A 14,130-nucleotide genomic window follows, 5' to 3' on the forward strand; every position below is an offset into this window, starting at 1 on the left:
GCCATTAAGCAAAAAGGGACAGACATCTGCGACTCAGTGAACATGAGTCTCATACCAATTGCTGCATTTTGCTACAAAAGAAATGTGTTTTCCAGAAGCTGTAATTCTTCCTATTCAGCACAGGCTCCCTGAAGCTAAGTAAGCTGGCTGATACAATCACTTCACCTCTCAGCAAGAGAGAAGCCTGTAAAATCTATGGCAACCAACTCCATCACCTTCAGAAGTTCTTGACAATATATGACAATACACAATTTCTCACTATTGTCCATCACAAACATTTAGCACAGCAGGTGGAAAATAAGGAAAGCACTAGGCTTGGGTTCCCTTTCCACAAAGGAACATCTATGACTTGAGGTACAATAGTATACTTGCTCTCCATGACACTCCCAGCTGAAGCCTTCAGCATAAACACAGTCTAAATTTCATGAAAGCTGAGAACTGAAGAAAAACTAAAATCTGGAAATCCCTTAATATAACAGCAGATCACATCATGAGTCACACCATGACCTACAGGTCCTGGTATTCTAAAACATTTTTGCATTGATGTTACCCATTTCAAGGTTAAACAAGACATTTACGTTCTTCTGTTCAACATCTCTCATAACCAAGCTCAGCTGTACTTCAAGAACAGCTCTGATCTCAGACTCAGTTTATAGTTTTCCTAATGCACTAAAAGTGCATTGAAAGCAATTTCTGAGATTATCAGACTTCCAGGTTGTTAATTTGGAGTTTACAGATAATTTTTAGCATTACTGCAAATGTCCCCATCGCTACAATACTAATTTATCTTGGTTCGCTGAGCATATCACTTCTGTGTCAAGAAACAAAACTGTATGGGGCCAACACAGGTATTTCATATTCCTTTTATTTATTCCCTTTGTCAGCAGGTAACTAATCAAAGGAAGCTAGCTTTGTGAATAGAGAGAGGACAGCGCATGTAGTTTAATTGCTTTTTCTATAGAAGACATCTCCCTGATCTGGGATAAAGCAGCATTCAATCCTAACTGTGATACTACATGTAAATCTGGTGTTAGTCTTACAGGGCAATCAATCAGGAAATCTCTTTAAAGACTGATACTCCATCTTGCTTTTCACTCATTTACCACATAACTGTATTTTCCTGTTTTTTCACAAATAATTGTCAGTTTATTGCCTTGTTAGTTGCCTTGGGCTGGAGTATGCCAGTGCTACTCACTGAAAAGCATGCCGCTATGGAAGTAGCTCTGCTCAGGTCAGAAGAACCACTTTTGGCATTACTCATTACTTGAAACAAGAAAGTCCTAACAGCTTCAGAAGGACAGGATGAAATCCTTTGAAACTAGCATTTCTTCCTCCAAATGTCATCCCTTACTTGTTCTTTTTAATATGTATTTTTATGATTCCTCGTTTCCAGTTGCCCAAATTTACTGTTGTCATCAAATGCAGGTTTTTTTCAAAGGAGCTTGGGCATTGCTATTAATCAAACCACCATTAATTCCACCTTCTTCATGTACTATAGCAATTTAAGCACTTTAAAAAGACCTACGTTTTCCTTTGGCTAATACTACCCCATTTTGCTTTAATGCACCTTCATTTTTTTCTGCATGTAACAATACTCTATTTTTGTGTGCATTTCAGTACAGAGCATTAAAATGACTCTTCAGCATTCTTGCCCTTTACATTCTCATTATTTTTTCAGAGGAACTGCACACTGCCTCTTTGTGGGATACCTTTTAGCATCCCCAGCTCTTAATGCCTTGTTATGCTAACTCTTCCCTCACCAGCTTCCTTACTTCTCCAAACTTGCTTACTTGAAATCCTTTCCCACTGAACAATGAACCTGTTGGTATTAGGGCAGACCCAGGACATCCATGGCAGGCTGAGAGAGTTGGGGTTGTTCAGCCTGGAGAAGAGAAGGCTCTGGGCAGACATTATTGCAGCCTTTCAGGACTTCCAAGTGGCCTATAAGAAAGATGGGAACAGACTTTTTAGCAGGACCTGTTGCGATAAGACAAGGGGTGATGGTTTAAACTTAAAAGAGGGGAGATTTAGACTAGAAAAAGGAAGAGATGTTTTACAATGAGGGTGGTAAAACACTGGCACAGCTTGCCCAGAGAGGTGGTAGATGCGCCATCCTTGAAAACATTCAAGGCTGGACGGGGCTCTGAGCAACCTGATCTAGTTGAAGACGTCCCTGCTCATTTCAGGGGGTTGGACTAGGTGACCTTTGAAGGTCCCTTCCAACACAAACTGTTCTATGATTGTATGATTCTATGAATGCTTGGCCCTCAGCCTTACTCTGTTTCTCTTAAAAGTCCAGTTTGGTCTCCTGCTGACCAATTTATTTCCCAAAACCCCAAATCTCAGCGTCTTATTCTTCATAGCTCATATATCAACTTATTGTGATGTCTGTCCCCTCAGGTATATAAATTGACAGAGAATTGAGCCTCACCACGTTTCAGTGCTAATCAAAAGAGAGGAGAGCTGGGGCAGCGATTAGTCCTGGCCCAAGGCCCCTCCTGCTCCCGCCACCCAGGGAGGACACCGCGGTGACCTTGGTGGGCACCTGGGCAGGGGCACCGTGCACCTGCAGGCCTGTCCGGCCCGGGGGACTGTCGGCCGTCCTGCCTGGAGCCGCCGCCCCGGGAGCCACCCCCGGGCGGGGGCGGCGGGGCGAGCGCGGCCCAGCGCCCCTGGGCGCCCGGCGGCGGCTCAGTGCGCAGGCACGGAGCGGGAGCGAGCGGCGCTCCGGGCCGTACATAATACGTGGTGTCTGGGGCCGGCGCGGCGCAGAGCGGAGATGGGACCGGGGCGGGAGAGCCGCAGCTAGCGCCGCCGCGGTTGCTCAGCCGGTCGAGGGGAGCGGCAGGAGGGACAGGTAACCCCGGGGCCGCCGCTCCCGGCGAACTTGGGCTCGGCAGTTTGGCGGGGGCGGCGGAGGCTCCCGTGACCGTCGGCGCTCTCACGGGGGGCGTACGGCGCGGAGCCTCCCGCTAGGGAGATGGCGCTGAGGCACCGGCCGCCCGGCGGGGGGGAGCGGTACAGCGGGGGTCGCGGGCTTCGTTCCCCGGCCGGGGGCGCGGGGGTTGCGGCCCGACCGGGGCGGGCGGGGGCCGCACTGCCCCGCCGCCCGCGGGAAGGGGCCCCAGCGCCGCGCTGCGCCAGGGGGCGCCGCGGCCGGGCTCTCCGGGGCAGGGTGCGGGGGGGCCGGGCCGGGCCGTGCGCTCTCCCGCCCTCGGGGAGGCCGGGGCGCCGGCGGTCTGTTGGGCGGGCTGGGATGTCCGCCGAGGTGCGGGCGCTGCGGAGTTCGTCCGCTTTGCCCGGGGGAACGGGCGGCCGTGAGTGTGTCGTGCCCGGCCGGAGGGGGATCCCGCCCCGGCCTGTGCGGCCGTTGGCCCGAGGGGCCGCGACCTGGGTGCTGGGAAGCGGGCGGGGCCGCCGCCGCCCCGGGACGGGAGGCCACCGCTGTGACCCCGCGGGCCTTGTCCCCCTGCGTAGGGGGAGGCCCTGCTCTCTCCCCCGAGGGCAGGAGTTTGCCCCAAAAGCAACCGGGCACCCCAGACGTCTTTGGGGGATGGTGACAGCTGCTGGTCCCACTCCCCCAGCCCCGTGTGCAGGAGCCAGGGCTGTGTGAGGGATCACGTTAGACTTGGGTGGACTGGGTCGGGCCAGGTGCTCCTTGGCCCAGCCTCTGGCCTGGAAAAGTACTAGGCAGAGGTATGACAGGTAGTCGAGGCATCAGAAAGGTCATTTTGGAGATCGCTGTCAAGAGACTGGTTATTTATTCTAGTATTTGTGCTTCACAGGGTCTCTCTTTCTATAGGTAAAGAGAGGGAATGTGGTCCTCTGAACAGAAGGGTCAAAGTGTGTAAATCTGGAGAGCGGGACTTCACCTGAGTGAACCCACTGGCATTTGTGCCTTACATTTGGTGGCTGTGTGGTGTCACAGAATAATGGTGCATACTTATTTGTTTCATCCTGCCTTTCAGATGCCAGTTCCTTACATTTTTTTTAAAGTGTTAAACCCTTCAACAAGAAAGCAAAGTAGTTGGCAAATTTATGGGGTAATTTTTCTTGGAGAATGGTCATCTTTTTGTCTGCCTGTTCACTAGTCCAGTCACATCTCCCCAGATCGGTGGAGAATAGTAAAGCTCAAAGTAAACAGGACAGCTTTTGCCATGGAAACAAAAGTTGCTAGGGGATGGATTGCTACTACGCAGTGGTGTGCTCTGAAGCTGTGATCATACATCCCACGTGTTCCTAGGCACCTCAGGTTTAGGCACTGAAAACTTTTAATGATTAAACCACTTCCTGCAGCCTGAATGCATGTCCTACGCTCGCACGTAATACAGATTTGGGTAACAGTGACTCTTTTTAGCAAAAGTTACCCAACATAGCAGCATGTGGTTTCTCAGCCATGAAAGTGAGACATGCAAAACCTCACCAACACTCAAGAGGTCATAACTACTGCAGTATTTATTCATTCAATGTAAATTGAAGGTGTGACACGCGTTTCCGTCTTGTTTATGGAGAACTGTTTTCTCCCACTATGTTCTTAACAGTTCTGTTTCCTCTGCCCCATCTGTAAGTAGCAGGAACAACATTATGTTTACATTGCAGCTGAGAAAAGAGACCACCTTAGGCCAAATTACCAGGCTGCTTCAATGAGTCATGTAGGGCTGGGAAGCCTTCTCTCTAAGGAACAAGATATTTTGCAAAAGATAGGAGATCACTTATGGTAAGTGCAAGAGTCTGAGCATAAAGAATGTTCAGTAGGACTAATAATATGCAGTGCTTGAAAAGAATTAATGATGCTGACAGTCCTTTTTTTTTCCCTTCTGTTATAAAAGATCATACTACTTGATGCTATCAAAACTCTTTCAAGCAAAAGATCATTATTTTGTTTTCTATTCTGCCTCCCAAACTTTTATTTATCATTTTGCTCATACTCCTGACCAAAACTATCAGCATTTTAGATTGCTAAAGAAATACAATCTATTTGCAGTATAAGTGATTTCAGGCTGTGTGGTGGTTCTAGGCCATTCTTCATGAAGCTGTTAGAAACACCACACCCTCCTTTCTCTCTCTTGACTAAACCTACAGACAGTGAAGGCAAAATAGTGTTTATACAGATTTCTGTCACATTACATTGAATTTTCTTAGTTGCAGTGAACTACAGTTGCTAGGTCAGACACAGCAATGTGCTCAACCTGCTTTCTGAATTCTGGAGAAACCAAAGCAGCCCTAAAATTGTCTCCTAGGGACAGCTGGAGTAATGCAAGTGAGCTTTGACAAGCCACATTATCTGGTCACGTTAGATCTGGTCCTTCCCTGCATTGACCTTATGGAGTCACACATGTGAAAAATACCTCCCTTTTGCTCATTATGTGATGCTAAATATGCTTGCCTGAAAGATTTAAGTTGACAAGGAGTTTAGCATAATTTCTTTATGGAGGTAAGATTGATGGGAGAGTAAAGATCTAAGTAAGGACCTGAGGGAATGTGTCACAGAATCACAGAATGGATGGGGCTGGAAGGGACCTCTGGAGATCATGTAGTCCAACCCACCTGCTAAAGCAGGTACACCTAGATTAGACCTAGTAGATGTCTCTGCAGACCTTTGGTTGGCTTCTTCTCATTCCCATGGGGGAGGTGGAGTGCTTGCTTACTCATAACCAAAAGACATGTTGAGGGATATGAATGGGAACTGTTTTTATCCCGGAGGTACAGGCTGTGTGACCCTGAGTGTAGGAGCTGGGGCAGCGGTGGTGAGTTGTACCATTGCTTCATCCTGCCCTTTCACCCTGTGGTATTTTTATGGATGTTTTTATGAGAGCTCTTCAGTGCTTGTCCTGTCGAAGATGACAGGTAGCTATTGAAGAAATAGTGGCAGTGAGATAAGAGGACTTCTCTTTCTCTCTTTTCAGGAAGGGAATAAGCAGCAGAAGTGGAGACTCCCAAGGGTAACAAAAAGAGCTCTTCTGCAAAAGAACAAACAGGCACTAAAAGTAGAATAACTTTCCGCATTTCCCCACAAAAGTTCAGATTATATACTTATAGCCATAAAACTTTTTTTTTTTGGTACCTCAAAAAGTAATAGCATTCAAAAGCTGATAGCATTGTAAAAGAGCATAACAAACTAAGTTTATCTCAATATAGTAACTGCTGTGGGAAACATGAGTATTAGCGACATACAACTTGACACAGGGTGGCCCAGGTGCCAGGCTCTCCCTTCCCACCTGGTGAGCAGCTGGTGCTGCCCAGGAGGTTCCTGCTGTCTCAAGGTCTCTGTCCACCTGCCTGTTTCACTGCCTTCCTGGGAAGGCGAGCACCTTGAGCACACTCCCAAGGGCACCCATGCTGTACCATCAGCAGACAGAAAACCCCTCCATAGAGTCGGAGAACATTTATTTGATTTCCTGACACTTTACAGCGGCTGAAGTGGAAAAGGGAAGCCTGCAGGGAATGCAAAGGCAGCTCTGGTTCAAAGCAGGGTCTACTGCCAGAAGCTGTGCCTGGCACTACCCCTGCAGCTCTGCAAAGCTCAGCTGCCAGCACTGTTCTCCTCCCTCCTGGATGGAGCTTTGCCCCTTGTTGGGGACCCCTGCATCTTGCAGGCCTCCTCTGCCACTCAGTTCTGGCTTCTGCGAGGGCCTTGAAGCCTCATCACAAGTTGCGCGAGAGAGACTTGCAGCTGTAAGATGTTGAGATCATGAAATCCCAAACTAAATACATATTAAATAGACAAAATACATAAAACCCAAGATTATTGGTCTTTATAAAGACCTCCTCTATTCCTGAGCCAGGAAAGATCACCCATTCCTGAAGGGCAAAGGGCTGCAAAATTGGGAGGTCTTAGCTGCCGTGGGATGTCAAAACTTCCTTACTTTCTTCCCTCAAAGTAAAATTGCTGTGGCAATCAGATGAACTGCTTGAATCTGATATAAATTGAGCTGTGACATTCAGATGCAAGTACTGATTAACAGTTCCCTTTGGACTAGGACTTTCTGAACTTCTTTAAAAAGAAGTCAGTCAGCTTAAGTAGCACTGACCTGTTGCTCAAGGTTTTTAGGGGCTGGTATTACTTTAATGAATTCAGTAGCATTGCACCTGTGCAAGCAAGTTCAGGCCTGGAACCTGCACAGTTAAATACAAATTTTGTGTGCTAAGAGAACTTTCATGAAGTGGAAAGAATAGGAAACATTGTTGGTAGTTTTCATAGCAGTCAAGATTCTGATTTAATTAACGGCAGCAGGAGCCTGATTATTGACTTCTCCAAGGGAGCAGTGGTTTGCCAGAAGTTTGGTATTTCCATTTCACCCTCTTTGGTGAGCAGACTGGTGCTGTTATGGCATTCAGTCTTCTTAATTTTTAATTATCCATATTTAAGTACAGGATATATGCAGTTTCAGTCTGTCTAGGGCATATTTTGCCTCTGCTTCTCGTGGCTATGAATGTTGTATCTATGCTTAGTCTTACAGTTCAAAAATTTGGGCAAAAACATTAAAAAAAAAAAATCTTACCCAGCTGTTTGGAAAGTTCTTAACGTTACAAAGGATAGTTAACTGATAGAAGCAGAGTCTGCATGGGAGGCAACATGAGCCCTTGAGAGATGCTGGCTTTTGTTACCTGATGTATTCTGCTTTTTTTCAGTCTCCACAGAAACACAGTAGCACGCTAGCGTGAAAGATGGGTAGCAAGCACCCTGCATACGGGAGGGAATGTTCCCTGCAGCACCTTTAGGCTGTGCTGTGCCAAGATGCAGGGTGCCTTGGGTTCCCTTGAGCTGAGTCACTGCATGCAGCTCTAGCAGGGTCATCTCTTGGTTTGGAAAAAAGTGAAGGAAAGGTCTCTCCTGGGCTACTTTTCTTTGTGTCATCCAGAGAGTTTGTAGCCAGCTTTGCTCTCCCGCTACATCAATAACAATCCACTTTGCACGAAACCTCTCATTGCAGGTGGGAAGGATGAGCTCCTATGCTGACATCTGTGGGTCCAAGCATGCGCAGGGCAGCACCGAGGGAGGGTACCAACGCTACGGAGTTCGGTCCTACCTGCATCAGTTTTATGAGGACTGCACAGCTTCAATTTGGGAGTATGAGGATGATTTTCAGATCCAGAGATCGCCTAGCAGGTGGAGCTCTGCATTCTGGAAGGTACTGCCCGTTGATGTTTACTGGAGAGCATAACTCTCATTTCAAGACTTTCCCATATAACTAATGGGTTTAGATGTTCATCCAGGAAGACCTGTTGCTCAGTTTTCCCTGAGATGACTGAATAACCATCTGCCTGAAAGCAGGGTGCTTTTACCAAGATACGTGAGCTTCCAAGGGAGTCTTGGGGTTTTAGGATCCTTTAGATTTTCTGTCACAAAGAGCCGTGTCACTGAAACATCAAAGTCTTGTCCAGGAAACCCCACCCATAGCTTGAAAGTGTAGTTTGCGTCTTCTCTGCACCTTCAATAGTCCTGCCAGAATATTGGAAATAGGATTGGTAGGTTAACAGGAGTAACTCTAAGACTGTGTGACCTAGAGATCAAGAAAACCACAACATCTCCATTAAGGTCCACGAACTTGACAGAATTGGAGAACGCCGGAGGTTGGAAGGGGCCTGTGAGGCCATCTAATCCAACCCCTCTGCTTTGATGGTAGGGCCATTCTGTGTGAGCCATAATTTGCTCTTATACTTGAAATGTGCTAGAAATGTTCTGTGATCTGTTCACAGCAATGGCAACTTTCTTCTAATTCCTGCAAAGGAATGACATTTCATGGAGTAAAGGCAAGTGGTGGATATGACACAGACTATCAGCAGGACTGAATTGGTGGGGTTAACCACCACCTAAAGTTAAAGAGGTAATCAGTCACACAGCAGTGGGGTTAAACGGTGTTCCTGTCTGTGAGGGGCCTTTGGACATGAAATACTAGTTAGATGTATAGATACATATTCCATTGTTTCCAGAAATGTCAATACTGAATTATATAAATATGAGTTGTAAGAAGACAGTTTCTCTGTATATTCTCGTTCTAGTGAGGCCACATATGGCCTAAAAGAAAAAATACCAGCCTTCTCCTAGAAAAGAGAACTGTACCTGCAAGACACTGTGAAAGCTAAGTGCCTCCTAGGACATTTTACCAACTAAAAACTGGAAAGGCATATTAATTGGGTTTTTTTTGTTTGTTTGTTTTCCAGGTCGGACTCATCTCTGGGACGGCTTTTATGCTGATAGGTTTAACGGTTCTTGTAGTGGGTTTTCTTGTGCCACCGAAAATCGAAGCCCTCGGGAAAGATGATTTTGTTGTCGTGGATACCCGTGCCATTCAGTTTAATGGGTCCCTTGATATATGCAAACTGGTAGGAGCAATCTTGTTTTGTGTTGGAGGGTCCACTGTGGCAGCGTGTCTTCTGATGTCTGCTTTTGCTAAAAGTTATTCCAAAGAGGAAAAGTACCTGCAGCAAAGATTTAAAGAGAGAATAGCTGATATAAAATCCCATGCAAACCCAGTCACAAAAGCGCCAGCACCTGGAGAATCAAAGATACCTGTCACTTTGTCCAAAGTTCAAAATGTCCAGCCTTTATCTGAAACCTGACCCTTTCCTCAGGTGTTGTTTCTCACTTGCAGATCACTTTAACTGGAAAATACCAGCTGTTGTTGGCATATGTGCTAGTCAATTACAACATCAAGTGCTGTGCTATACAAACACACAGCTGATGGGGAGCCTGCTCCAATACAAATTTAGGATTGGGAAAAGGGAAATTATGTGATTAGACCTGTGACCAACATATTCAGTGTATTTGAACATTTTAATCTGTGGTGAACCAATAGGTCCTTGCAATGACGATTAGGTGTTTAGCTTATCAGATTGCATCCCTGGAAAACATAGGGTGCATTTATGACAGCTCTACCAGGAACACCCTACATTCCACATTGAGTTGGCTTTTTGTTTAATTTTCTTCTTGTTTTTAAAGTACTGTTTAGTCTTACTGCCTGGGTCTGCTGTCTGGGAAGCTAAGATTCTGCCCTTGTAATTTGCACTTATCCTCCTGTCACATGCTATAGTCTATATCAAAGTAATACTGCACAGGTAAAACATCCTTGACAGTGAGTGCCCTTAATTTGGTCCCAGCACATGTCACTTCCCAGCGGTGTTACTTTCTGGGAAAAACAAGTTATACTTGATCCTGAGTTACAATTAACCTGTGCAAAACTGCCACTTTTGTCTTGGTCATTGCCATGTTAACAAAAAATACAAAATAAAGGAATTCATATGGTAGGAGGAACATCATACTTGTGTAGCAACTTTGGTTTGATACTGTTTCTTTCATTATATTGTGTTACGTTTGAAGCTCATACAAAGTGTTTTAGTTTTGGCTAGGTATGAATTACTAAATGTGGTTTGACATGCCCAGGCCCCATATTCTGTCAGTACCATGTTAGATGACATTAACATATTTACCTAAAGACATTTTGAAATGCTGTTTATATTTTTATAGAGGATAGAAAGAGTTATGCTTAACCAGATACATTTGTGCAAATGCTTACCTGAAGACTTGTCCTTTCATGGAAGACCCTTAATTATTTTCCCACCCAGGGCAATTATTTCACTGTCTTCATCTATGGATTTAAATTAAAATGTATAAAGAAAGATGTGACATTTGTACTCTCTGACAATATGTGCCACCTTATAGTTCTGTCTATTTTTTGAATGGATTGAATAAAGTTCTAGGCGTGAGCCAACCATGGATTTTGTGAAAAGTCTCCTTCTAATCAAACGGGTTTCTCTGTAAATTTAATATTTCGGTTTGAAAGGAGAAATTAGCAGTTGAAACTTGCCGGTCTCTTAATGCAGTCTGTGTTTTCAGCTTTCATAGGTGAGGAAGTCACTTTGGTGCTGAATCAAAAAGATTCCAGCACACTAATGACAGGTACATGGCAGGAACTGTGCTGTTCCCTTGCTGACAAAATATTTTGTGATCTGTGAGTCGGTTCATATTTCCACAAGTTAAATAAACCAGAACATATGTGTTTGGAAGTTTCAGCTGAATCTGTAATAATTATCATGGTTGACAACAGCATCAGAAGTGAAATTTTCTTCTGTGAAAGAAGTGCCCAGCTTAGCAATGCAATTGCAGTGTCTGAACACTAGCACTGAAAAGATGCATGCGGAGAGTGAAACAGAGTAAGTTTTGGTGCATCTGACAATTCCCTGGCAGCCATATGTTAGAAAGGCAAAAGCATATTGCACCCAATGCTTAGAAATAAGATAGTGATCTTGAGGGAGAAGCAGATGAAGTAGTGTTAAGGAGGAAAAGATGAGAAGACTGGTAAGGTGAGGAGCTGGGTATTATTTGTAAAGAAAGCTAGCAAGAACAGGGCTGAGGGGCAGCAGTTACAAGGCACCCAGCAGGACTGGGACCAGGGGACAGGCTGCCACCACTGCCCTTCATTAGTTACTCCAGGTGAAGAGGGTCCTCAGCACCTTCTTTGCAGGCTGGGAGGAATTTTGTTTACTGCCATTAGCTTTCACTGCTGTCTGGCTATTGGTGCGTGGGCGGCAGAGAGTCAGGCTGTCCTGACCTTTTCAGTGGAGAGTTTTTAATTAAAAACAGTCCATGGAAGAAATGTGACATTTTAAGTTTTATAGTGAAGTTCACTGAAGGAGATGGGAGTGAGAGCTCCTGTAGCTATTACTGAGTCCCTTCTCTCCACCTACCTTTTGTTAATGCTGTACTAGAAGCTTGACTGAAAATTCAGCTGGAAAAGATTAGGCTTGTTTACCTGAAGTAGCTGTATGGGTATACAGTTCTTCTGAAAGCACAGCCCACATGTAGATACGCACGTGCGAGTGTTGCTGAATATTTGTCCAGAGGACAGCTGACCCGGCGCATAATGAATCGAGCTGATCCAGGTGCTGGGCGTTTGGTCCCACTGCGCATCACTCCTGCAGAACTGAACATGCTCTTGACAGAGAGGATGAGTCATGCGTGGCGTTACCCAGGTGTCAGGGAGAAAGAAAAAGTGTCCAGGATCTCGCTGAAGCTCGCTGGGATAGGAAATGCATTTGGGATTCAGCAGCAGCAAAGCTGGTAATGCTGTGGTAGCGAATGTTGCGACACACATTTCACCTCATTAAACCCTTGTTTCAGTTGCTTAAGAGCATATCCAGAATTAAGAACTCTGGAGGCTGCAATCTCTCACAGCAGAGAATCAGTGCTGCACATGGCTTTTGTGGAAATACTGAGTAGAAAATTATTCTGTTACTATGAAGAAGCCACATGCTGGAAAGTTTTAAGGTGTGAAACATTTTCGAGATCTATTTCCTTGTAATGTTTTAACACTGTCATCCTTTAGTGCAGGAAATGAAGCATCAGCAAAGCAGCAGTGGAGATGTGCTTTTTGCTGTTCCCATGGAAAATGCCTGTGACACAGTCTCTTGCCGGGGAGCAATGAGGGGCAGCGAGGCTGAGGGCAATCTGTCCCTGCGCGTATCTTTTGCCTAACATACAGCTTTTTCCCTTTTCTCATTCCCCACCAAATTGCAGAGCAGGCTTCACTCTGGGACCACCCTCCTGGCACTGGCTCCTTTTCCTTTTGCAAAGGGCACATTAATGAATTCCCTAGTGCAAATAAAATATGGCTTGAGCAGCCAAGCTTTTCTTTTTCCAACCTTCTGACTCCTCAAGTGGCTTCTTTCAGTTTCTTCATGCTCACCTTATTTCTAGCCTCTCTTTTAGCCTAATTTGGCTTAAAATTACAATGCAACTCCTCTTAGCACAACACTGTTTTCTCTGCAATTGTGAAAGAAATCCCATTTTTCATTCTGCATGGTGATCGGTGACTTCATTTTGTTAATACATGCACTCCCGAAGGTTAGGTCTGCTTCCTCTACCACTGCACAGAACAGGCTTCCCTTCAGCATCTGTTCTGTCCTCCCCCCTCCAGGCTGTCCTGACCCCTCTGTTTTCCATTTGTTCCCAGTGCACAGTGAATCATAGGCAAAGGCAGATATGTAGAAACGTCCCCTCCTCCCAAACTGCCTGAAAGCAGATTTAATTTCCAGTTTCTGCTACGGCCTCAGCCTGCCATTTCCAAGTATGAGACTGTTAATCATGCGCAAGTGCAAGCAAACAGCTCTTCATGAACACAGCAACAGCAAAGCAGGGAGGCTGCAGTGTGCTGACCAGCAGCCAGCAGAGAGAAAGCGAGCTTTGGCAGGGGGAGAGCAGCAGCAGAACCTGCACACCAGGGAGGCTTTTTAGCCTGCAAAGACATGAAATCCAAAGCAGACAGCAAAAGACTGCAAGAGCGTTGGATGCACTTTACCAGCAGGTTTCTATCAAAGGGCTAAGAGCAGAGCAACAATTTTGGTAAAATAAAGGTATTAGCACTTTGGTTCATTCAGCATTGATGGGTCATCATGCCATTACACAGCAGGCTGCCCTCTCAGCTCGCTGCATGTCAGGAGCTGACGATACTCTCTGAGCAGGCTTTGGAGGTGCAGCCTCGCTCCTGCCTCATCCCACCACTTCCACAGCTGAAAGAAGCATCTCTAACAGAGCATTACTCTGCGCTGACCATTTGGCATTAATGCCCACACATTGCTTACAGAAACAATGTTTGGGCTTTGCCAGATCATCCCCATGGCACGGTTTGTCTCCAAGGAACATCATCGCAAATGGGGAGACCCATGTAGCCTCCTTCTATTTCCGATATTTAGAGACCATGTGTGCTCCTTCTAGGGCCTTCTGAGCTCTGGGCAAACAATCCATCCACACCCTGATTTTCTCCAGCTCTTATCTGGATGCACAGCAGAGCACACAGCATGTGTTTCTTGCATCAGCTCACTCGATACACATTAAGCGGGGCAAAGCTCAGCTTTGCTGTCAAATAATTTACAGAGGGACTGTTATGAAAATAATCTCTGCATATTAACAGTAGGTCAGGCAAATAGCCCTGCAGACAGATGAGACTGCATCAAATGACTTCTTTCATTGTTTTGTCTAATCATTTGCAGCTGCTTTTTTGCAGGCTCACTTTTCCACAATTTACCATTCATGAGTTTTTGCAACTAAAGATGGGGCATCATTTTTAAACACTGCTAATAAGCTAGTCAATGTAACGATGTACGAGATACGCTGCTCCAGCAATTTCAGCC

General features: G+C 45.8%; 1 protein-coding gene across 1 annotated transcript; it reads left to right on the top strand.

The window, feature by feature from the left end:
- The first annotated feature begins 2,693 nt into the window (after positions 1-2,693).
- On the top strand, positions 2,694-10,719 carry NRSN1 (neurensin 1). Its single transcript, XM_082044535.1, has 3 exons — positions 2,694-2,857; positions 7,935-8,132; positions 9,166-10,719. The coding sequence occupies exons 2-3, from the start codon at positions 7,944-7,946 to the stop codon at positions 9,562-9,564; spliced, it is 588 nt and encodes a 195-aa protein (XP_081900661.1). The 5' UTR covers positions 2,694-2,857; positions 7,935-7,943; the 3' UTR covers positions 9,565-10,719.
- The last annotated feature ends 3,411 nt before the right edge of the window (positions 10,720-14,130 follow it).

Source organism: Streptopelia decaocto (genome assembly GCF_964273445.1).
Source record: "Streptopelia decaocto genome assembly, chromosome: 2".
Lineage (NCBI taxonomy): Eukaryota > Metazoa > Chordata > Aves > Columbiformes > Columbidae > Streptopelia > Streptopelia decaocto.